At 33.6% G+C, this 24016-nt stretch overlaps 1 protein-coding gene across 5 annotated transcripts in view; it reads right to left on the bottom strand.

Annotated features, from left to right (window-relative positions):
- Positions 1-24016, bottom strand: part of LOC124956415 (furin-like protease 2) — a 334792-nt gene that overhangs the window by 269101 nt on the left and 41675 nt on the right. Inside the window, exon 1 of one of the 5 annotated variants that reach the window (XM_047512203.1) lies at positions 6212-6492. The exons of the other annotated variants lie outside the window; for them this stretch is intronic. Coding sequence (XP_047368159.1) covers positions 6212-6256 — 45 coding nt within the window. The 5' untranslated portion in view covers positions 6257-6492. Of the gene's footprint in view, positions 1-6211; positions 6493-24016 lie in introns of those variants that run through there. 5 annotated transcript variants of the gene reach the window in all.

Raw genomic sequence — 24016 nt, forward strand, 5'->3', positions numbered from 1 at the left:
ATATAGTTGAACGAATTTTAAAGATATACAGATATTTCGTCGTTTAAAACAATTCATCTATTCCCTTTTGCTTCTGGCCATTTCTCTCTCTCTCTCTCTCTCTCTGTGCTCTCTTTTCGCTAACTTCCCAATACAATTTATGATAATTATACGAACGATAATGCGCAATTTGTGTAATACGCATTGTTAAATTATACCCGCAATATCGAGAGATATTATTAACTCCACCCTTCCGTGATGAACTAAACTATAAAGAGAAATATAGATAGATGGATAGATAGATAGATAGATAGTTAGATAGATAGATAGATGAAGAGAGAGAGAGAGAGAAACAATATGTATGTATTTTAATTGCAAGCTACCATTCCACTATTCGCTTGTTATCGTTCACTGATTTATCAGGTCAATTTCCTAACCATTATTGCATACTAGTCGTTTCGAGTTATTTTCTCATAGTTACATTCGATGTTAAAGAAACGTGTAAAGTTATAAGCAGATGAATACTCGTTTTATCCTTGTACGAGATCTTGGAACGCAAAAAAAAAAAAAAAAGAAGAAAAAAATAAAAAGAAAGGAAAAAAGAAAAAAAAAGAATAAGAAGAAAAGTTTTTTGAATTTGATAGGAAAACGAGCTCGAAACGACGACGTTTTGCCGCATAAAATCTTTAGAAACTTCGCCGTTAGTTACATCCTCATGGTAAGCCAATTTATAGAGAAGGAGTAAGAGAGGAAGAAGGAGAAGAAGAGAACTTAGCCGAGCGAGTGATGTTGGCTGGATTTAAAAAGTAACGGGGCTAACCTCGAGCGCAAAAACAGACAGAAGTGATTTCTGCTTTCGTCGTCGTTCGACAAGTAAACTCGAACGGCCATTTACGGCTAGGGATTTTGAAACTAAAGAAAATGTTTTTATGGAAAGTCTGACCACCACCGAACATAGTGAAACAGGCCACTAGACTTAAATATAATCAACCTCATAGACAGACGATTATATACGTAGGTACATAATATAAAATAAAAGTTCGAAAAAATAAACGAGAATTATTTGCAAAATAAAGTGATAATTTTCAAGATACCTTTATTTAATAATAATAATAATAATAAAACAAAATAAATTACCTAAGCATTTAATATGGACTGATTTAACATATAAATATATTGTAATATATACATAATGATTTCTAAGATATATACATGATATCTAAATAAAAAAAAAAATATTTAGGAAAACATGATTAAAAATGATTGGAAGAAATATGTCGGACAATTCGACCAGAGGATTCATCGTTTTTTCTTCGTTTTGCAAGAAGTGCAAAATTCTTAGAGAAATGAAAAAAAAAAAAAAAGGAAAAGTAAAAGCGTTCCTTCCTCTCATAAAAGAAGACCGGAGGTAAAAGTCTTTGAGTACTGAACCGACCGGTCGTTTATGAAACGTCAACTAGAGACTCACCTTCCTTCCCTTTTCTCAAAACGAATAAGGATAACCATGATATATACGGTTAACTGAACAAGCGCAGTGCGAGTTGAGACGACGAATGCAAGCGACCGCCTAAATCGAGCAACTTCGAAACTAACTCAACCGGTATAGCCCCAGCCGTTTGTCACGTGAAACGGTACTTTCGTGAAAACAGAAGGAGAGATTGGATCTGAATCGAGCATGACTAGCTCTTTACTCGTTTCCGTTTTATCTTGTGAATTTTGTCGATCTTTGCCAAGGCTACAAAATATATATATATATATATATATATATATATATATATATATATATATATATATATATATATATATATATATATATATATATTTTAATATATACATACAGATACTTCAATGCTCATATATCGTATATCTGCATTATCAATTTGTGCATTTTACAATTAATTTTAAATTGTAAATTAATTTACAATTAATTTTATATGAAAAAAAAAATAGTAATAATTTATATACGATTATTTTATAACACACGAACTCATTAAATAATTTAATTCAATTATCAATTTGTAAATAAAGTCAAAAAAAAAGTATTTCATTATTAATCGATTAATTTACTAAATCTTCTATGTGTATTTATGTCATTCATCGAATAGAATTCGTCGAACACGGGAACTTCGTTAAGCCCCGAGACACACTAATCGTCGATTTTATCGTTCGTACATAATTCTATTTTCAACGTTCATTAGAATTCTTCATACGCTTCATTAACCGAACTCAAATTAAAGAGCCTTACGGTCTGTGCCTCTCTCTCTCTCTCTCTCTCTCTCTCCCTCTCTTTTCTTCCAGTCTACCTTCCTTCCTTCCTTCCTTCCTGCCTTTATACTTTTAAATCAATACGCGCGCGCGCGCGAACTCGGTGAATTCCTACCTCCATTGAAAGCTCGATAAGAATCCCACTGGATTACCCACGCCTCGGAAGAGAAAAGATTCAATGGTACTAAATCGAGAGTAACTGTTTAATATGATCAATAGCAAATTTTGTAGATTGTTTTGCTCTTTGGCTTCGAGGTCAAGCAAAAAAAAAGAAAAAGGAGAGAATAAGAGATAAGCCAAAATTGAAAATTTCATTATATATTCGAGAACAATTGAAAACTTAATTCGTTCGATTTTTATTAATTTTCGTTTGAATCAAGATAGAACAACATCGATTATATATATATATATAATCGATTTGAAAATCTCTCGGAAATATCATTTCTCGAAATTAGATTCGATTAAATTAAAAAACTTTTCGAAAGGATTCCCTTGCGTTTCTTATCTCTTCGATTTTCTGTCTTTCTCTGCGAGGTAAAAGGTACGGACATCGAGGACGAGTAAACTAATCTTGACAGAACCCGCAAGCAAGTCTGATCTTCCGTTACGGTGCGAACCTTGCTTCACCTTAAACGAGCCCTCGAGTTAGCTATCTACGCGGAACAACCACCTGAGATCTCTCTCGACTGGCAACGAGTATCGTACTTTCAACCCTCAACTCTCTCCCTCCTTTCTCTTGGGACCCGAAAAGGTTTAACCAAGGAAGATGCTTTCGGTTAACCGCTTCTATTCTTATTCTCCTGTGAGTAGATATGAAATCGTTCGAAATTCATGCTCGCTTTTTCTTATTAAGTGACTACTAACTTGTTTCTCCTTTTTTTATTCTTCTCCTTTTTCTTTTCTTATTTTTCTGAGATAAATTCGAGCCCATAATAATAAATTATTAATGAATTATAAATTATAATTCAATTAGTTATAGAATGTAAAAATTACAAATTTTTCATTTATCAATTAAATGTAATACATTGGATTTAATAAATTAAAATTTTATTATTTACTTGTTAAATTTTAATTTATTAAATTCATCGCTTAAAAACGATAATTGATAATAACAAATTAATTCAAATCGAAATAATATCAAATAAATTTTTCTTCTGTTCCTTGTAATCCCTTTTTTTCTTTCTCTTTTTGTATAATCGTATTATAAAATTCTTAAGCATATTATTTGAACCCCATAGAATTTACGATCGATCGATCTTGGATAAGACGCGCTAGAGTTTCCGCTTCAATAGGATAACAAATCGATGTTCGAAACAATTAGAGGAATTTCGATGATAACGATGTATGCGCTATTTGGCCTCACAGAAGCACGTTTGTTATGGACTCGATTTAATCAGGATGAGCTTTTGTACGATACGGTATGCACAATCTATTCTAGGGATTTGCTACTTTGACGACGAGTTTAGCAATCTTCCTTGCAATAGTTATACGCATATATATATATATATATATATATAAACTTTTGAATAAATACATCACGTCGACGTTAAATCGCTTAATTAGAAATAAAAATTAAAAATTAAAAAAGAAAGATAGTAAAAAAAAACCAATAAAAACTAATTACAAAAAAAAAAAAAAAAATGTAATGCAGCAAAAAATTTTCCTCCCAATATACATCCACATGTATAGAAAACTTTTAATTATATTAAATTAATTTGGCGTATGTTTCTATTAAACATGTAAAAGAAAAAAAAAAAAAAAAGAAAGAAAAAGGAAAAACAAATAATTATTATAACAATCCAACAATTTTCTTAATTATCACATTAAAGCAAACTTATGCATGTATGTATGATCTTCTTTCATCGATGATAGGATAAGACATAAAGGAAATTTCCTTGAGTAGTAGTCAACTCGATTTACTGTCGAAGAAGAACTTTCGAAGGAACTATTGATGGTGTCTTCCAATCGTAAGGAAAGTTTCGGCGGGTTCAAGTTCAAAAGTTCAACTTCCAGAATGGAGTAAGTATCCGCAGCTGCTGAGTACATTCATCTCAGAATTAAGCAGATCGATGCACTTCAAATGCGAATTCAAACGCTTCGTTTCACTTTCGAGGAATCTCGAATGTAAAAAAGATTTCTTTCGAAAGAATCAACGTATTTTTCTTATAATCTTCTTTCTTCTCTTTTACTACAGTTTGTTTAAATTCGTTCGATCGAAGAGATCACTTGCATTCATAAAAAAAAAAAAAAAGAAAAAAAAGTTGGAAAAAAGAAAGGACTGTAAAGAATCTTCCACATTTTATTATCTTTTTGTCGCTGTTATTGTACAATGCATGTTTATATCGTGAATTTGAACAGTTTGCTATTGCAAAATGCAGCGGAACTTTTTCGATGACAAATCTAAATATCCGGAACGCGATCTTGCAGTTTCGTAATCCAATATATATAAAAACAAAAAAAAAAAAAAAAAAAAAACGAAAAAAAAAAAACGAAAAAAAAACGAAAAAGAAAAAATAAAAAAAAAAAAGAAACTCGTTTAACCTTCATATGCTCGTCAAATTTACATATTTATTCTCCGACCAAAAAAAAAAAAAAAAAAAAAAAGGATAGCAGAAAATAAAACAATAAACTTATTTACGTAGCACACCAATCACAAAATCATCGTATTTCGTATTATATTACGCTAATTAAGCTAAACGAAACCAAATTAAGTATCGTACCGACGATTCTCCAGAGAAATTAACTTTTGAATCGTAATCTCCGGCAAAGATAGTTACGAGAAATAATTACGATTTATCAGGTATAATGAAAATCATGATCTCCTTCATATTTCAAAGTCACTGATTTAACTCTTAAATATATATATATATATATATATATATATATATATATATATATATATATACGCATACAAATCTGCGAAATTAAAACATAGTAATACAAATGTTTCATTAAAATTTTTATGATAACTTAATTACCCCCATAATTTTCGTCTTAATATTTACTTAATAATTAAGCGTAATATATTTATCTCCTGAAATTTGCCATAAAAAAAAAGAGAGAAAAAAAAAAAAGAAAAAAAAAGAATATAAGAAAAAAAATAATCACAAACTTTGAAGGATTAAATTCATTAGAAAATCGATCGATCCTTCCTCTTTCGTCGATCAAATGTAACAAATTGTGATTTAAATCAAGAATCCAATACGAGCGACAGGGAAATGTGCGCACGAGGGTGTGGGATGTAACTACAAAGTGATAGAAAAAAAGATATGGAGAGAGACAGAAAAAAAGAGAGAGAGAGATAGATAAAAGTGATAGAGCAAAACGGAGTAAGGATCCGAGAAACAGAATTACAGAGTAATCAATTTTAAATCCGATAAGCGTCGTGCATCCCACATACATCGTGGCAACATCCGCTTCGGATTTCTACTCTAACGTATTCTAATCCTCGAAAATTAGTTCGCAGTCGCATTTAAACGCTCGTAATACGCCAATGTAAACTTATCTCACGAAGCATCCAGTGCAACTAACCAATACGGTTTCCTTTGACAGAGAGGAGGAGAAAGCTAGAACGATGAATAAGTGAGGAGAGAAGGAGGGAGGAAGATATGGAGGTATAAAAGTAGGGGAGGAATAAGAGGAGGAGGAGGAGGAGGAAGAGGTGGTGGTGTTGGTGGTGGTGGTGGTGGTGGTGGTGGTGGTGGTGGTGGTGGTGATGGTGGTGGTGGTGGACCACACAGCAAATCGCTCTCTCCCCACTGACTGTCCTTAACACGATATCATTGCTTAATTAAGATGCAAACTACTTTGAAAGTTTGCCACGACCAAACTGCAGGTAATTTCGCTCCCTCGCTTTCGTACATCGTCCGTCCTTCTCCTCTCTCATCTCTCTCTCTCTCTCTCTCTCTCTCGCTCTCGCTCTCACTCTCTTTCACTCTATCTCCCTCCATCTCTTTACTTGTCCTACCGTTCTCGTTCTCGTTCTCCTCTTCTTACTCCTTCTATAAAACATTCTCACGAGATTGCAGAAAGCATCCTAGAAAAGTAACTAGCAGTTTTCCTCCGTCTCTCGTATGAGATACGAGAAGGATCCTTTCGTACGGAGATTCTTTCTTTTTTTCTTCTTCTCCCTTTTTTTTTTTTTTTTGTCACTTTATAATGCATCTGTAGGATCCTGTAGTTGTTTTATTAACGTCTCTATATATTTATTAAATGATATACATATAAAGAAAAGTAATAATAACGATTTACATTACACGATCGCTCTAAATCTGATCCCGAATCGTTCTTTACAACAGCGTAGAATAAACTGTACTACTAACTCCGATCATTGTAGCTACGAGTACGTAGTATAAATAACATAAACAAAGGAAGCCGTAATGTTCTTTGGCAAACCAGCTATTGTATACAGATTCGCTCGTCCTTCATTTGATCGCAATTCGGGGAACTGAAGAATAAACAAATGGAAAGCGATAAAAACGTTCTTCTAGGCAACTACCCGGATGTTTACGTTACCGTGTCGTCGAAAAAAAAAAAAAAAAAAAAGCAAGAGTGCTTACGTACGATCGATACGAATGCTTCATTATCAAAAACTCTTCGACTTTATATATCGAACTAACTGCGTATGTATTTTATTTAAAATACATACGCTTGTAAAACTTTTCGTTTCTTCAAATATACAGGATATATCGTAATTTTTCTTTTTTCTTTTTTCTTTCTATAATATTTTTCGTCGATCTAACTAACGAAATAGTACAAAAAAGAAAAGCTCGAGTTTTAATATTAAAAAAGAAGAAGAAGAAAATAGTCCGTGAAAGTCGATCGAAGAATTCTCTCTCTCTCGTAAAGATCGACAGACTCGTGGAATTTTCCAGGATCAACGTCGAGGAGAACGAACTCGTTTGGGTTGTTCGAAGATCGCGAGGAACGTTCGCTTCGAGAGGAACTCACTCGTGGTATTCTAGAATGCTACGTGACTCGTCATCTCACAAACGACCCAACGAGAACAACTTGAGTTTACGCGATTGCATGTATGTGTACGTATTTGTAAAATGTACGTAGATATTGCTCGATGGTTAAAAACAATACCACGTATTAGAAATATGCAAAGCAAAAGATTTTTCTCATGATTTAAAATCTTTTTAAATAAATCTTATAACTGCATAGTTAGAATAAGGCAGAATAAATAATTTTCTGTTTTGAAAGTATACACGCGTACGTCCAAATATTTGTATTCTTCGTGCGAAAATGTACGATTCCGCGACGATTAAAACAAAATGATTCGATAAATTCGTGCATTTGTTAATTTTATAAAACGATATTATATACAATAAAGAATCACGTATTTAAATATATATTTCCGTAAATATGGCGATTCTTTCAAATTCCGTAAACATGGCGATTCTGTTTTTTATTTTCCTTTCTTTTGTTTTTCGTTTCTTTTTTTTTTTTTTTCGTAACTCCGAACGGAAGGAAATCGGGCAGAAGCTACGTTAGCCTAAAGCGAACGTTATATTGCATTCGGTGTTACAGAAATGTACAGTGACCGTACGGAAAGCAATTTAGTGAAGTACAATCGATCGAATGTACTATTGAGAGAAGTTCAGAAAGAGAAAGAGCTAGAAAGAGAAAGAGAAAAAGAGTGAGTGAGTGAGTGAGTGAGTGAGAGAAAGAGAGAGAGAGAGAGAGAGAGAGAGAGAAAAGGAGTTCTACTTTTCTATAATGTATTATAGATATAAATATTATTAAATTTATATTTTAACAATAATTTTCTTTCTATTTTGTATAAAAATATAAAAAAATATAAATAACAATATAAGAAAGAAAAAAGACTAAATGCCAGTGATACAAATGACGTCATTTGTATAACATGACATTCGTTAGATAATATTTCGAATCCAATGAAATCCGTAACACGTTTTCAATTACGACAGGACGAATATATGGAGTATGTTACTAGATATATTTCAGAAACGTATAAATAGCAGACGTGCATAATAGAGGAACGATAGAAAATGTGGTTCATCGTCTATACTCGTCGTACAGCTTTACTTTTACAACGGATCGACATAATGGTGCCGTGCCGCACAAGCTTTACGTATTACCGCGTCCCAAATCTCGTGGAAAATCTGCTATAGATGTCCGACGCTCGAAGAGAATCGGACTTGTTACTCGAACAGACGGATAGATGGATGGATGGATGGATGGATGGATGGATGGATGGATGGATGGATGGATGGATGGATAGATGGATAGATGGATGGATGGAGGGAGGGATGGATGGATCGATGGATCGATCGATAGATCGATGGATGGTTGGATAGATAGGAACGGTTTCACACCATCAAAGTGCAATCCGAAATAGGGAGAGGACATTGAGAATCGCAAGATAACGGTATTTCGAAAACCCGACATACATACATACATACATAGATTTTAAACTCTCCTTTAACTGATGATTGACAAATCTCTCTCAACAAAGATATATATCTAGTACACATACTTTCTCGAAAAAAAAAAAAAAAAAAAAAAAAACTATCGAAGAAGACAAATAATGACGATAGAAATAAGATATACTTTTCAAGAATGAATTGAAGAAGAAACGAGAGCCTATTGTGGGGAGGGACAAAAAAGTTTCATTGTTTGTTTCTTCCTTAATTCTTTTGTCTCTGACTCAATTGTTTCTTGCTTTGTCCTGAGAAAAAGAAAGCAGTATTGTTGATATCGTTCACGTGATGAGTAAGTAAGTAAGTAAGTAAGTAAGTAAGTAAGTAAGTAAGTAAGTAAGTAGTTAGTTCAGAACTAACAATAAGACAAAAAATAACGTGGCGATTGTTATTTCTTTATCGAGCGAGTATATCTGTGAATTGACATTATTCGTCAAGAAAATAATAAATCTTGAGACGTAGAAAATGATTCATAGCTTGAATGTAAATAGCACGTATTGTTTTCACCATATTATCATAATATATATATATACATTTTTTTTTCTTAAATATATATATATATATATATATATATTATATTTTAACATTTAACTAAAAATAGAAGTTAAACTAAAGAGTCTATTTGTTACTAAATTCTATCTTTACGGTTCTACACTATTACACAGAAACTATGGTAGTAATACAGTGTGCCAATAAGTTTATGACTCACTATGAGAGAAAGAGAGAAAGAGACCAAAAGAGTAAAAAAGAAAGTAAAACGAATGATCCAACCCAGGAAGCAGCCAGCATCTTGTTCGTCTCGAAGAGAGAGAGAGAGAGAGGGAGAGAGAGAGAGAGAGAGAGAGAGAGAGAGAGAGAGAGAAATAGAGATAAAGAGTAGGTGTTGGAGCAAGGCGTCAGTGACCGAGTGTTCTAACGCGGTTACGTCAAATTAGAACGTTAATCTAGTGCGTACGGTCGCGAACATGGAGGTATACTGACCTCAATTGAAATTGTACATGTAAGAGACAGAGAGAAACAGAGATAGAAACAGAGAGAGAGAGAGAGAGATAGAGGGAGAGAGAGAATCGAATCGAGGAGATGGATACCGAAATAGCAGAGTACCGACAAATAGAGGTACCCAAGGCAGGCCTACATCAGAGAGGAGGACGGTTAGGTTTGCCAAGTGAAAGCGATTCGCGCTTGTGTAATTCGCGGCGCGTTCCTGCTTGCTTACTTGCTTGGATGGTTGGTTGGTTGGTTGGTTGGTTGCTTGCTTGCTTGGTTGCTTGGTTGCTTGCTTGCTCGAGAACGTGAGCTCAACACGAGCATACGACGAGATACGCTGGACACCGCGTGAATTCAACGACACACTCGGTTATCAGATCTATCTTCTCTTTGTATGTGTCTATCTGTGTGTCTGTATTTGTCTATGTGTGCATTACAATGTATCTTCTCCGTGACATACAAGAGAGATACACACACATTAATACTGACACAAAGATATACACAATATATCGTCGGTTTAGGTGATCCTCGGTTAGCGTCTTAAAGGATCTTGGCATCGTCCACTCTCGAGATTCAACCTAGGAAGGTTTCATATCCAGGAAACGTCCGAGGAGATTTCTCGTGCGAGTTACGAGCTCGCACGAACGATTTTCAACGTGCAAGGTCGACGATTTGGAATTCGTACGTGACTTCGTGCAAGGAATAACGACGGCAATGCCTCGATCATCGCGATATCTTCACGATCGTTCTTACCCAATGAAGTTTACCGATTTTTTTTTCTCTTTTTTCCTTTCACTCGGAAATGGTATTTAAGATTTTGTTTTTCATCATCTTTACGTTCTTTCCATACGAAATTATTCTCCTTTTCTTACTTACGGACACATACATTCAAAATGTAGAAATAAAAATTATAATGTAAAAACGATAATAAAAAGGAAAAAAGGAAAAAGAAAATATAGAGAGGATATTCTCAGTCAGTAGATATATGACTGCTTCTTACTTTGTGTATTAAAAAAAAAAAAAAAAAAAAAAAAAAAAAAAAAATCGAAAAGAATCAACATAGATCATCGTCAATTATCGAAATAAACGATACAATTCATTCAATCGTATTTGAGGATCCTGTCAAATATTCAAACTTTAAGATTCTTTAGAAGGAACATTTCGAAAATTGTTCTATAAACTGGCACGTCTTATCGAGAGTACGGTACTTTTAGTACCAATCCTTTTCCAGCGTTAAATCTAACGATTGTGCTTTAATTGGCATTCTCATTCTCATTTACCTTGATCATTAAGAGAAGCTCGCCGGAGGCTGCTGCTATAGGATCTCTTCCTTCGACTCTTAAACGTTTAGATCGTACCTGGAGGGTGGCGAACGACAATAATAAACGGAATAGAAAGTAAACAGGCAGAAAATGCAAACGGTGAAAACCGTGTTCGGTAGAAAACGGTTACCGATAAGAGCTACCTAAATCGTACCGATTTCGTAGGGAATATTTGACAATAAGTTTGAACGATAATATTTGCTATTTCTTTGAGAGTAAGGTGACAAAATATAATCATTTGTGCCATTGAACGATAAACGAATATAGGAGACAATGAAAGAAAAAAGAAAAGATAAGAAAAGTAAGAAAGAGACGCAAAATTAGAGAGCGTAAATCCTGAGAAAATTGAGAGAACCAAGAGCGTAATTACGTCTCGTCTCGGGCAAATTCCGTGAAATAATCCTTCGAAATTGATAATGTCATTCGAGGTAAAAGAGAGACGAGATGTCCCCCGCGGGTATTCTTTCCTTATTATTGCGAAAAAAGCAAGGAGGCAATAAGCCGACATCTTGCGTCGTATCCCGATCCTCGGGTCGTTTATTAAACAGCACTGAAATTATAGTGATTCTACGGGATGAAGTGGGAGGGGGGGGGGGGGGGGGGGGGGGGGAATCTCCCGAGACGTTTCGGAAAACGTTCAACGTCGGATCGACGAAGAGGAACGATGCTTCGATTAGATTCGATGAAGGAAAATTAATAAAAAAAACGCACTGATAAAGCTCTCAGTACACGTAGTTTCTTGTCGTTCTTGTCATTCTTATCGTTGCTCTCTGTCTCTCTCTCTCTCTCTCTCTCTCTCTCTTCCGACGTATTCTCGTTCATTTTTTATTTTTCATCTTTTCTTCCTTTCCTTTTTCTTTTGTTTATATTTTTGTCTGCATCCTCCCTCCCGCCCCTCCCCCCGTTGCCCCCCATTCACGATCACACACATCAACAATTCGATAAATACGAATTTAAAATTTAAATCAGTCATATGACATTGCAAATCGAACGATAATTTTTACGGTACATGACGCGTCATCTCGTCTCGTAAATTGGTATTTTCCTTTCACGATCGATCGACCCTATTTCGATACACATTGTCGAAGATACGTATACTTATGTATATATATGTATATAATAGTATATATAGAAGAGTGTAGTATATCGAGCAAACGAAGATTAAAATTTAAAGGGATTCGGCCGATATATCTCGGCGTTTAAGGTTCTCTCTTTCTCTCTCTTTGTGTATGTCTTGCCGTTTGACCCACTCGAGAAGCCGTTTCGCGAAACGTGCACGAGCAGTAATAAGAATTCTCGAACCGATCGGGACCACCAAAGTTTTCGCAATCCATTTACGTGACCTCGAGAATCGAGCGCTTCGTAGCAACGGCAGGAGCCGTTCGATAATTCACCGGCCGTCTTTCCGCTTCGACGAACCTCGTCGTGGCTTTCCAAAGTGCATCGAAAGCAAGGACTTACGAAGGATGATAGCGAAGTGATACCGAAAGAAGAGAATGTTATTCGATAGAGACACTTAACTGGAGAAACATGACCACATTCCTTAATTCGATAAATAATGATTTAATTAATAAAAAAAATATTAAGAGGATGTTTCGTTAATGATAGAAAATACACAAATCTTATATAGAAAAGGAGTCGATTCTTTTGTAAATGATTAAAAGTTATGTAAACTCGGTAAGGATATTTTTTAAATAGTCGAGGAACGGGTAAAAAGGTAGCAAGGAAAAGTAATTAAATTCGCGATAACGTTGCTCAAAAGAAATTCGATAATCGTTCCTATGAAAAAGAAAACGTTCATAGTACTACCGCTGATCGATGCTTTTCTTTAAAGAGAATTCCGATGTTAATTGCATGATTATATTAAAACTTCTCTATAACCTTTTATCGAATCACTTTATTTTTCATCTCTTACATTCGCCTTCACTCTCTTTCCGAACGCTTTGCAATCATGGGTGAAAGCGGAGAAACTCGAGCAAGGATTTCGGTTACCAGAGATGGATAGAGATAGATAGATCGACAGACGGACAGAGAGAGAGAGAGAGAGAGAGAGAGAGAGAGAGAGAGAGAGAGAGAGAGAGAGAGAGAGAGAGAGAGAGAGAGAGAGAGTCCTTTCCTTCTTGATGCTGAAATTAAGTGACATCTCTACACATCTACCAGTCACGTACATCTCTATGAGAATGTATACGTTTTCGTGGATCGATGAGAAGAGCTTGTTGTAATCTAAGACAAGAGGATGTGACAGCAAGAACCCATTGCTATATTGCCTCTATATACGATATACTTCCGGAAACGCCAACGCTCGAGAGATCGAGTCTCCTCGTGACAGATAACGAAGGATGGACAACTTATAGCACCGATGAACCAACAGATGGATCCTTTTGATAGAAATGAGTTTCCTTCCTTCCTTAAGGATTATCCTTACGTCTCGATATTTTATACGACAAAATTATACGAAATATAATTATATAATTTTTATATTCGAACATGTAACAATAATCGTATCATATAAAAATATCAATATTCAAAATATATTTTTAAAGATATAATACTTTTATATCTAAAATAAAGATCAATGTTATCATCTTCTTGAAAGTGAAAATAAATTCTCTCCCCCGCTCTCTCTCTCTCTCTCTCTCTCTCTTTCTCTTTGCATGTTAAATTATCGTACAACTGTTCGTTAAACTTTTGCCCTAGATTAAACCGGCAACGACCGAATGGATGAAAACTAGCAATCGTAGCTCGCGCCAAATATATATAAGAGTCATCGCAAGAACGCAGATCTTTCTACCCACGTCCGTCTAGTCTGAACGTTAATTTCGTCGGGCGACACGATTTTCCGAAAATCTCTAACTTTGTTTTCTCTTGGTATGTCATTGTTATCGTTACGATAATGAGAATTATTCTCTTAGCTCATCTAATATATTCTTGCAACCACTACATATATATCTTGTGGATCGAAGTCGAACATCTTTTTGTAAAAATTTCAAGTTATTGAATTAATACAATTCTTTTTCATTGTTGATATGCATATATATGTATATATAACGAAGAAAAAAAAATTATTCGAACGAGAAACATTATTCTTTGTGTTACCTATTCAATTTGCCTCTTTCTGTTTGGATATACAAACTAAAAAAAACAAAACTAAAAAAAAAGAAGGAAAATAAAAATGAAAAGAAAAATCCTAAAACGCGTAGATTTATTCAAATCGCATATAAAACGGTTCAATCAACGCGGATAGTGGACAAATAACGCGACTAGTATGATTCTTTTTCTGTTGTACAAACGAATATCACAAAAAAGCAATTTGAGCGTATTCGAGATTCTAGTTAATTATCGATCGAAATATTCCCTAGAAATGTCCTAATAGTTTTTTTCTCGATGTAATCGTATCCACGTGTATAACGTTACTAGTATATATATATATATATATATATATATATATATATATATATATATATAGTCGTTCTTCCGTTTAGCATATTTTTCTTCATCACGCAAAAAAATTTACAAGTACATACGTAGAATTGTAGTTTATGAAATTACTATAACCGTGTAACGCGGAGAGACTCATGCAAATGACATTACGTGCCCATATTAGCCGATTTCTCTCCTATAATTGCGATATCGTGTCATTTGTTCGCGAATCAATTCATAGAGATCATCATTCTCACGTTCTATCGAGTACTTTATTTGTGGTCATTTGATACTCTAATTTATTCGCATAATGTCATGCGAGTACACAAGTCCTCCTAAATAAACCATCCTCAAATTAGCGAATCAGATCAATGATGAATTTGAGATATGAATAGGATCTATTGTGAGGAATATCCTTCTCGATCGATAGGGCAAACTTGTCTTTGAATATATAGACATACGTACTTATGTACCTAAATATATATATATATATGTGCTTATACTGTCGTATCGAGTATCGAGTTAATTCTGATATTATTACGGACAATAGATATATACCATTTGATATTAATTGAAATAAGACGAATCATAATTTCTCGAACTTCAAAGTGACATCTCGAATCTGATAAAAGAAATGACAAGAGAAAAATGTTATACAAGTTACGATCTTCGTCGTACATTTCTTCTTTTCTATTTTTTTTCTTTTTTTGTCATTTTAAAAGAATAGAAAAAAAAGGGAAAAAAAAAAAACCAAAATATTTTTCGAGCCACATTCTCTCGCCGATTTAAGTAAAATTGCTTTTTCGAAGGAGAGTCCCACGTCTAACGATGATAAATTACGCATAAAAGGAAAATTTTGGCTCGTTCCCTTGGAGCGGTACGAAATTACATCTGCATCGCGACTACAGTGGTGTGATGGAGAGCGAGAGGAGGTAGGGGTGTAGAAAAAGGAGACCGTTCCTCGAGCACCGGTTCGGCGTCGATGATAAGTACGTAGGAGAATTCAACGCGGCGATAAATTATGCGTAAAATCCAAGTTTATTATGCAAACGCAATAAAACCGCTGCTGCTGCTGCTGCTGCTGCTGCTGCTGCTACTGCTACTGCTGCTGCTGCTGCTGCTGCTGCAGCAGCAGAAGCGGCGCTTTCAACGCCATCGAAAAATTATTGGGAAGCATCGACGTTATTACGATGCGATATTTCGTACCGATCGATTGAAAAGCATCGTCATCGATCGACGATGTCGTTTCTGCGCCAAAACAAAAGTCACGTTCCATTTAGAAATTTAGATTAAAAAAAAGAAAAATAAAAAAGAAAAAAAAAAAGAAAAGAAAACTCGAGTCGAGGAGAATGACATTAAAGGAATATATTTTCTTATGAATTGGACTTTAAAGTAACACGATGTTATAAAGAGTTATTAAAATAATCGCAAGTATAATCAATCCAGCAATGGAATAATAGTATGCACTTTTAATACGTGTATCAATAACAATATTTATCGATGAAAACAAATATAGAGAAATAAAAGGTGGAAAGAGAGAAAGACAAAAATATAGAAGATAAAAAGAAAGTTTTCGAGAGTGGCCAAAGAAATTGGAAGGAGCGTTTTTCCGTTCGGTCCTGCATTTTATATACTCCGCGCGAAAATAATGAAGTCTAATAACGTTTGTTTGCAGCGCAGCTGCTCGAAAAAGTTTGTACTTCGCTAGAAAACGGAGAAAATCCGTATGCCCGCGGCTCTCTCACAGTCTCGAGGATAATCTTGACCTCGTGTTTACCCAGCATCCCTAAGCTATGTGTATATATATACACACACATATATATATGTTTGTATGTGTATGTGTGTGGGTATGTGTATGCGTTTGAAACACTCGCATGCATCGTCCTCGTGTCGTCGGAAAATCGTTCGCGAGTCTCGACCTACTTATTTCAAAATGCGCGAACCTGTCGAAAAGTTCGAATCCACGCTCTTCATATCGTTGAATCGTGGCTGGACCAAAAGAGGTAGGAAGCTTAGGAAAGGATAAGATGAGCCCTCTTCAACGACGTATGTTTCAACGTGAAAACGCTTTTGAATTTCAAAATGCTCATGTTATCTACGAATTATCAACGAAACGAATGGACACCGCGATTATCCGCTAAAAACGAAATTGAACGGGATTAAAAAAAAAAAAAGAAAAAAAAAAAGAAAAAAAAAAAGAAAAAAGAAAGAAAGAAAAAAGAAAAGAAAAAAGACGAGATTTCCATCGACTATTTTCTATTTAAATTCTCTAGAATCTATCTACATAAGGAATCGTAATAATGTTTTTATCATAATTGACATCGTTCAATGAATAATGGAAATATTATTACTCAATCATCGATCTCGCTATTGTTCCAAATAAAATAAATTTGAATCGAATATAAATATGAATTAAATCTTTAATTATTGCCAATAAGCTTTTTTCCCTCATATATAGTTATTATGATTATTTTATTAATAATATCACTTTGTATTATATAAAGTATATAGTAAATAATATTTTTGGGCGCGAAAATTTATGATCAATATAGAAATAAAGAATTGCATTTCAATTGCAATAACATCGATTGTTTCGGAATACGAATTTTCGAAGATAAATCGCATTTAATATACTCAATTAATAATTAATTTGTATAAACTTGCGACTAATCGATCGAGAAAATAAGTTTATATTGTTCTTTCAAATAACTATGTAAGACTAGCGAGAAACATGAGATCGTAGAAATAAATTCTTAAAGCGAGTCAATATCGAAAGACAAATTTCACGGGTGGAATATCGAAATAGTCGAACGTGAATGGAAAGGAAAATCAGTAGACGAAGACGCGTAACCGCAAGTACCACAAAGTTCAACTCGATCGTTTTGTTTCTCTCGCCATTGTTAATCCATCGTTGTTTCGTTTAAACACAAATACTCCATTAACTCGTTAATTTAAAATCTACGAAACGATTACTCGTCCATTTGCCATTCGTTCACATCGTTTGCGGTTACTACGTGAACCGTGTTATACGCGTACGATTTCGAACACAAAAATCATAAATAACAAATAACAAATAAATTATATCTGAATTAAACGTAAGCGAGTAGGTAATACAAAAACATATGTAAATCTATATAGAATATTTCATAATCGATCATTCAAACTTTAGGGGATGTTAAAAGCTAAACGCAAAATCGAAAAAAGGATAAGAAGTATTTACAAATAAATATGAGCTCAGAATGACAAATATTTTCAATACTGAATGAATAATGAGAAATAAATTCAAATGAAAGAAAAAAAAGAAAAGATAGACAGACAGAGAAAGAGAGAGAGAGAGAGAGAGAGAGAGAGAGAGAGAGAGAGAGAGAAGCATTTATTCTCCCATCTAATAAGGGAAAAAGATCGCTGGCACGTTCGGTCTGTGAACATAACGAGACGACGACATGTTTCGAAAATAAAAGAAAGTCAAGAAAGCTTTTTCCAACCCTCCTCTCAAACCACCATTTCGTTCACGATCAAAACCGTACTTCGCAGTTACGACGTTGTTACGAAAAGTTACGCCTATGTCTCGCGGAAGAAGAGAAAGAGAAAAGAGAAAAAGAAAAAGAAATAAAATGAGACGGTACATACTTACAGGGATGCAAGGAAAGTGGGTCAGGGGTGTGAAACAAATTTGAACAGAAAATACCTAAATAAAGAGGCAACCAGCAGTCTGTATCGGTGAGTTCGAAGGGTAGCCAGCTATCGATGTAGTAAATGAATAAAACTTCAATCTCCACCGACTTCACTCCCTTCTGTGGCCAAGAAGGTTGAGCTAAGGGATGAAGATGGGAAACAAGTGTAACAAAAAAAAAAAAAAAAAAAAAAATAAAGGAAAATAGCAACAGCAAAAAAAAATCGAAGAAAAAGAAAACGGACACGGTTACGAGAAAAGGAAATCTAATAGAGAAAGAGAGAGAGAGAGAGAGAGAGAGAGAGAGAGAGAGAGAGAGAGAGAGAAATAAAATTTAAAGGAACAGTCTTCGAAAACGGAGAAGGAAAAAAGAAAAAAAAGAAAAAAAGGACTACGTATTTCAACAACTTGCGTTGTAATGATCTTCTATGCACGTCGATTATTGACTGACGCAAAATTGTAAACGATGATGCATACTAAGTGCATCGTTTGAAAGTCATACATCATCTATAAGATTTCGACTATAGTCCGGTAATGCATCGGACAGTTGAGCATAGTAATTTGATAAAAATAATTTCACAAATAAAAGTTCGACTGTAAATAAAAAAAAAAAAAAAAAAGAATAATAATAATGAAAATAAGAAAAAAAATACGATAGAAACATTTGTGAAAAAAAAAAAGAAAGTTAAAAAGGATATACCTTTGTAATATCGATCGATAACTTTGCATTTTTATCTTATGCTACTCTCTCTATCTCTCTCTTTCTGCTTCATACACGTCTAGTAAGACATATACACACTTTGTCGGCTACAGAAGTGCGCAAGGTAAACCGAGCGAAGACGTCGCGGGCCGTCGCGAAACATCTCAACGAGGAGAGGAGTCGAGAGTGCAATATGCACTTTCCAAAGTCTCTCCCACGCTCGTCGATCCTAATCCGACCTAACTTTTTAGCCTCTATACGTCTCTTACATGCTCTTCACTTCAGACACACACACACACAAACACATACACACACTACTATTACTACTACTATAACATAGTTGTAGTCCTCGTCTGTCATCTCTTAGAGATTCTGTACTTTCGAGCTAACTGTACGAAGAGAAAGAGAGGAAAAGTGCAGACGCGTTTTCCTAAGAGTACAGAGTTTCTCTACTCGTCGTACCTTCGAACGAATTTTCGGCGATCTCTTTTGCTTCCTTGCGACCTTTAAAACCGCACTAAGGATTTCATCGTCGTGTGACACTCTCACACGACGAGTGTAAGAGAGGAAAAGAAAAATAAAGAAAGAGATGAGAGATAACTCAAGAGTTGGCTCTTTCTCTTTCTCTTTGTCTATCTCTCTTTCTCTATCATCTTTTCCACAGTCAAGAAACTACAAATCCCCTATGGCAACGTAAGCCCGTAGGATCGATCTCTTTTTCTTCAATGGCAGAACGAACATACAATCGGAAATATGAAAAATGATGAAGCTACGAAAATACTTAAGAAATTATGAAAAATATTGTAAGTGAAACGTAATTTTCTTTTATCGGTCATCCACCTTGAAGGATTTTAAAAGAACCCTCTAAAAGATGTAATTACTCTTTTATCTTTATATTGTATATTATTTGAGAGATATCTAGAATATCTTTTCCTATATTTATAATAATTGAGTAAGAAATTCATTAAGATATCACGTGCAATATAAGTCAAAGAAGACTTTTCCTCTCAAAGGACTTGCAAGTATAAAAAAAAAAAAAAAAGAAAAAAAAACCAAAAGAAAAGAAAAGATAATAATGAAATTAAGAGTAGACAGAAGAAAGAAAGAAAAAAAAGAAAATGAATAAAGAACGAGTTTTGTTTTGTTTTTTTTCTTCTTCTTCTTCTTTTTTTTTTTTTTTTTTTTTTTTTTTTTTTTTGAAGAGACAACTAATCCGATAAGGAAGATTCCATAGAGGTAGCTGTGCTTCCTTTGACTGTTATTCGCGCTCTCGTTTCGCCATTTATCTGACGAAACTTGAGTAGTCCGTTTGGTATATCGCGACAAAGTTAAACAACGATTTTCACGAATATGACAGGAACAATCCGGAGTACCGCAATAGTAAGGGAGATTCACTTGTAACTAAATACAAACTAGAGAAAGTACACACTCGAATGCTCGGTTATAGACGAGTAACCGTAGCACATACGACACCAAACCCGTTTGCCGCTAGTCTCTCCTGCAGTTTGGTTAAGATCTTTTGACAATAGTGCCAGTAGTAGGCAAAGAGGCTGGAGTTGAACTAAGGGTTTACATTGCTTCATCCAAGGACAAACGTTATTTGCCGGGAGGACAACGTTTATTTAAACATTGACCGAACGACTCCTTTCCAACTTTCAAGCGTTGAAGCGCATACGCATCTATCAGCTTTTCTTTTTATTTTTCTTTTCTTTAATTTATTTTATTTCTTTTTTTTTTCTTTTTTTATTTTTCTTTTTATTTCCCTCCTCTTTTCAAAATAAGAAAAGTCTTAAGTTTAATTCCCCCCCTATTGAACTACTGCCAACGTTTTCCACTGAAAAAGAAACTATAACCATTTGTTTCGTAACGATCAAATATTCATTAGAAACAACGAAGAATTCCAAGAGAGAACTTTCTCCCGATAAAAACTTTTGGAGAAACACGGACGCTCGTTCTCTGCGTACACAATAACGCTTTCCGTAGGAAAATTATGGAAAGCATTGCAGGATTTCCGATGCTGCTGGTTTATATTAGTTTATTATTTGAATTACATCTATGTATGTACTTTATATATATATATATATATATATATATATATATATCTAAATTATGAGAAAGATGCAAACTATGTTGCTTCAAGTATTTTCTGCACGTTAGAGAACGATTAAATGATATATTCTCTTTCTCTTTCTCTCTCTCTCTCTCTCTTTCTCTCTTTCTCTGAATAAAAAAAAACTACAAAAACATTATTAGAATGAATTTAAATAATGTTCATTATAACGTCAATATGAAAAATGAATTGAAACGCTTTTGAAATGAAGTTTTAAAAGAAAAACTTAATTTCAGAGAGGAAAATCTAATGTCAATCGAGATACGTTATTCTCGGGAACGTTAGAGAAGACACAATTTCGATAGGAGAGAAATTTAGGTCTGCCAGGATCGTAAAGCTACGTTTGCTGGACGCAGATACAACGCTTAATTCCACAAATCCAACGTTATATCTCCAGAAACGATGTCGTCGCTCGAAAGCTACCACATCGTTTCTATATATGCAATAATACATATGTCCATGTATACAGAACAGTCCAAATAATATGTTACAAGATGTTCTCGTCATAATTGAATTTTTCTTTATAAAAATAAATGGTATCTGGAAACTAATTAGTATTCGACGAGCATGTATAATACAATGTTTACATTTTTTTGTTTATATTTTTTCATATTATGAACACTGTTCTTATTAAATAATTAAAAAACTTTTATGTTCTAAATTAAATCTTAAAGAAGAAGAAAAGAAAAGAAAAAAAAAGAAATAAATGATATAAAATTATAAAATACTTGTATCAATATGATTATACTGTGCCAAATATAATTAATGTTTGGTAAAAAAAAAAAAAAGAAAAAAAAAAAAAAGAAAATTTGAAATATGAAGCAACAATTAATTTTCTGACGATAAGACGAAATAAAATTAAAAAGAAAGAAAGAAAGAAATAAGAAAAAGCACAGATGCATAAGCGTGTGATTTCAATGATATTACATGATGTATTACAATGGCTTAAATCATTATCATTGATGGTCATATAAAAAAAAAAAAAAAAAAAAAAATAATAATAATAATAATAAAATAATCTATAATATTTTAATTGGTTCACTTTACATGCATCTAACAATTAGTACGTGGAGAAGATACGCGAGAAGGACGATCACGAAAGGCTTGATTACCAAAGACTATGGCAAAGCAATTACGGCAGTTACCTGCGTCCTCGCGCCTAAGTACGAAAGCACACATTAGTAAAGTTTCTGTCGGCTTCGACCCCAGTGGGTCGCGTTAATCCTTCGCTGAAACGTTCCAATTTAACTTGCCGACCATTGGTCCTTGCCATGAGAACCTGCATCCGTAGGAAGAACTCTACTAGATAGTGTATCTGTGTGCGTGCGTATGTGTGTGTGTGTATATATATGCGCGATGAACCTTCTTCCATCGTTCAGAGAGAACGTCAAGTAAATAGAAAAAGTGCATGACTAACGAAACATTTAAGGCTTCATACTAATTGGATGTCTTAATGCAACGAAATCGTTGTCATCCAAGCGATACGAATGCTAGGAGGTTGTCTGTACATGATCGACACTATTCACTATTTTCTATAAAAAAAGAAAAAAGTATTAATCCACTTATATCGGAAAATTATTAGTTTACGAGATAGTTTAAGAAATATAAAAAAAAGATAAACGCAAAAACAAGATCAGATTTCTTATGACAAAAGAAAAAAAAAAATATTCGAGTTTTCGATCATACAATTTACATTGACGATTATTAATAAATCTTTCTATAGTTTATTTTAAATAAACGTAATAAAATTTATATAATTATAATGAAATTTTTAATGTCATAATCACTTATTACAAAAGTATATAACTATGACGAGAGAAAAGAAAAAATTTTATATTTTAAAAATTATTAACAAAATCGATTTTATTTATAACAATATTATTGTAATATTTAAATAAATGAAGAATAAATTATAATTGAAAACAGCGTTGGTTTCAAGTCTTTACGACTTTTCGTTCCCGAGATATCGTCTTCGAAAGATTTTCATTCATAATTCGTTTAGTACAGCTGTTCGTAGTAATAGTAATAGTAGTAGTAAGCCCGCGTAAATTCTCAGAATTTATATAGGTTAGTATGCCAATGGGCCAATTTGAATGAAATTATGTAGGTCAGTGTAAACATCTTCCATTATTATGGGAATATCTCCGAAACTAAAAGTCGTAGAGACTTGAAACAAACATCATTTTAAATGGCAGAATCTTTTCTATTTATTAAACATATTGTTTATAATTAATTAACAATTTGTTATAAATAATTTTTATAAAAAAATTCTTACGAATTAAATTATTACGAATTCATCTTATTTTCCCAACAAAAAAATTTCAAATTGCGTCCAATCTATAAAATTAATAAATAATTAATAAACGGATTAACGTATAAACAATTTTTTTTTTATATTATTAATAACTATATCTTCCATTTACATGGGAATATCTTCGGAACTAAAAATCGTAGAAACTTGAAAAAAAAAATACCATTTTAAAGAACAGAATCTTCTCCATTCATTAAATCTATTGTTTATAATTAATTAACAATTTGTTATAAATAATATTTATAAACAAATTTTTATAATTTTTATAAACAAATTCACCTTTTTTTTTGCCAACAAAAAAAATTCAGGACTTATAAAATCCAATTTATAAAATTATAAAAATTAATAAATAATTAATAAACAAAGTGCTCTTTCAACGAAAAAAGAATTTTTTCTCTACATTATTAATAGCCAAATGCTTTCATTTGCATGGGTATATCACTGGAAATAAAAGTCACAGAGACTTCAAACAAATACGCAAAGTAAGCACAGAATAAATACAAGGTAAGCGCAGAATAAGCGCAGATATTAACTTTAAAGGAACTTTATCTATGAATCATCCGTTCTATCTACGCTCTGTCTTCCTGTTGTTCTATATTTGAAATCTACGAGTTTAACGGCAGATAACGAGTCTCTCTTGATACCAAACAATTTAAGCGTACGATTCCGAATGAGCACTTGATTTTATTGATATTAAATAACGAGCTAAGATCTGTAATTAAGTTGAAAGGAAATTAATGACGCGTGTTATTGTACGAATAAATCAATGGGATTTCGATTCGAATTCTCGATTCATGGTTAAG

This window comes from Vespa velutina, chromosome 22 (assembly GCF_912470025.1).
Source record: "Vespa velutina chromosome 22, iVesVel2.1, whole genome shotgun sequence".
NCBI lineage: Eukaryota > Metazoa > Arthropoda > Insecta > Hymenoptera > Vespidae > Vespa > Vespa velutina.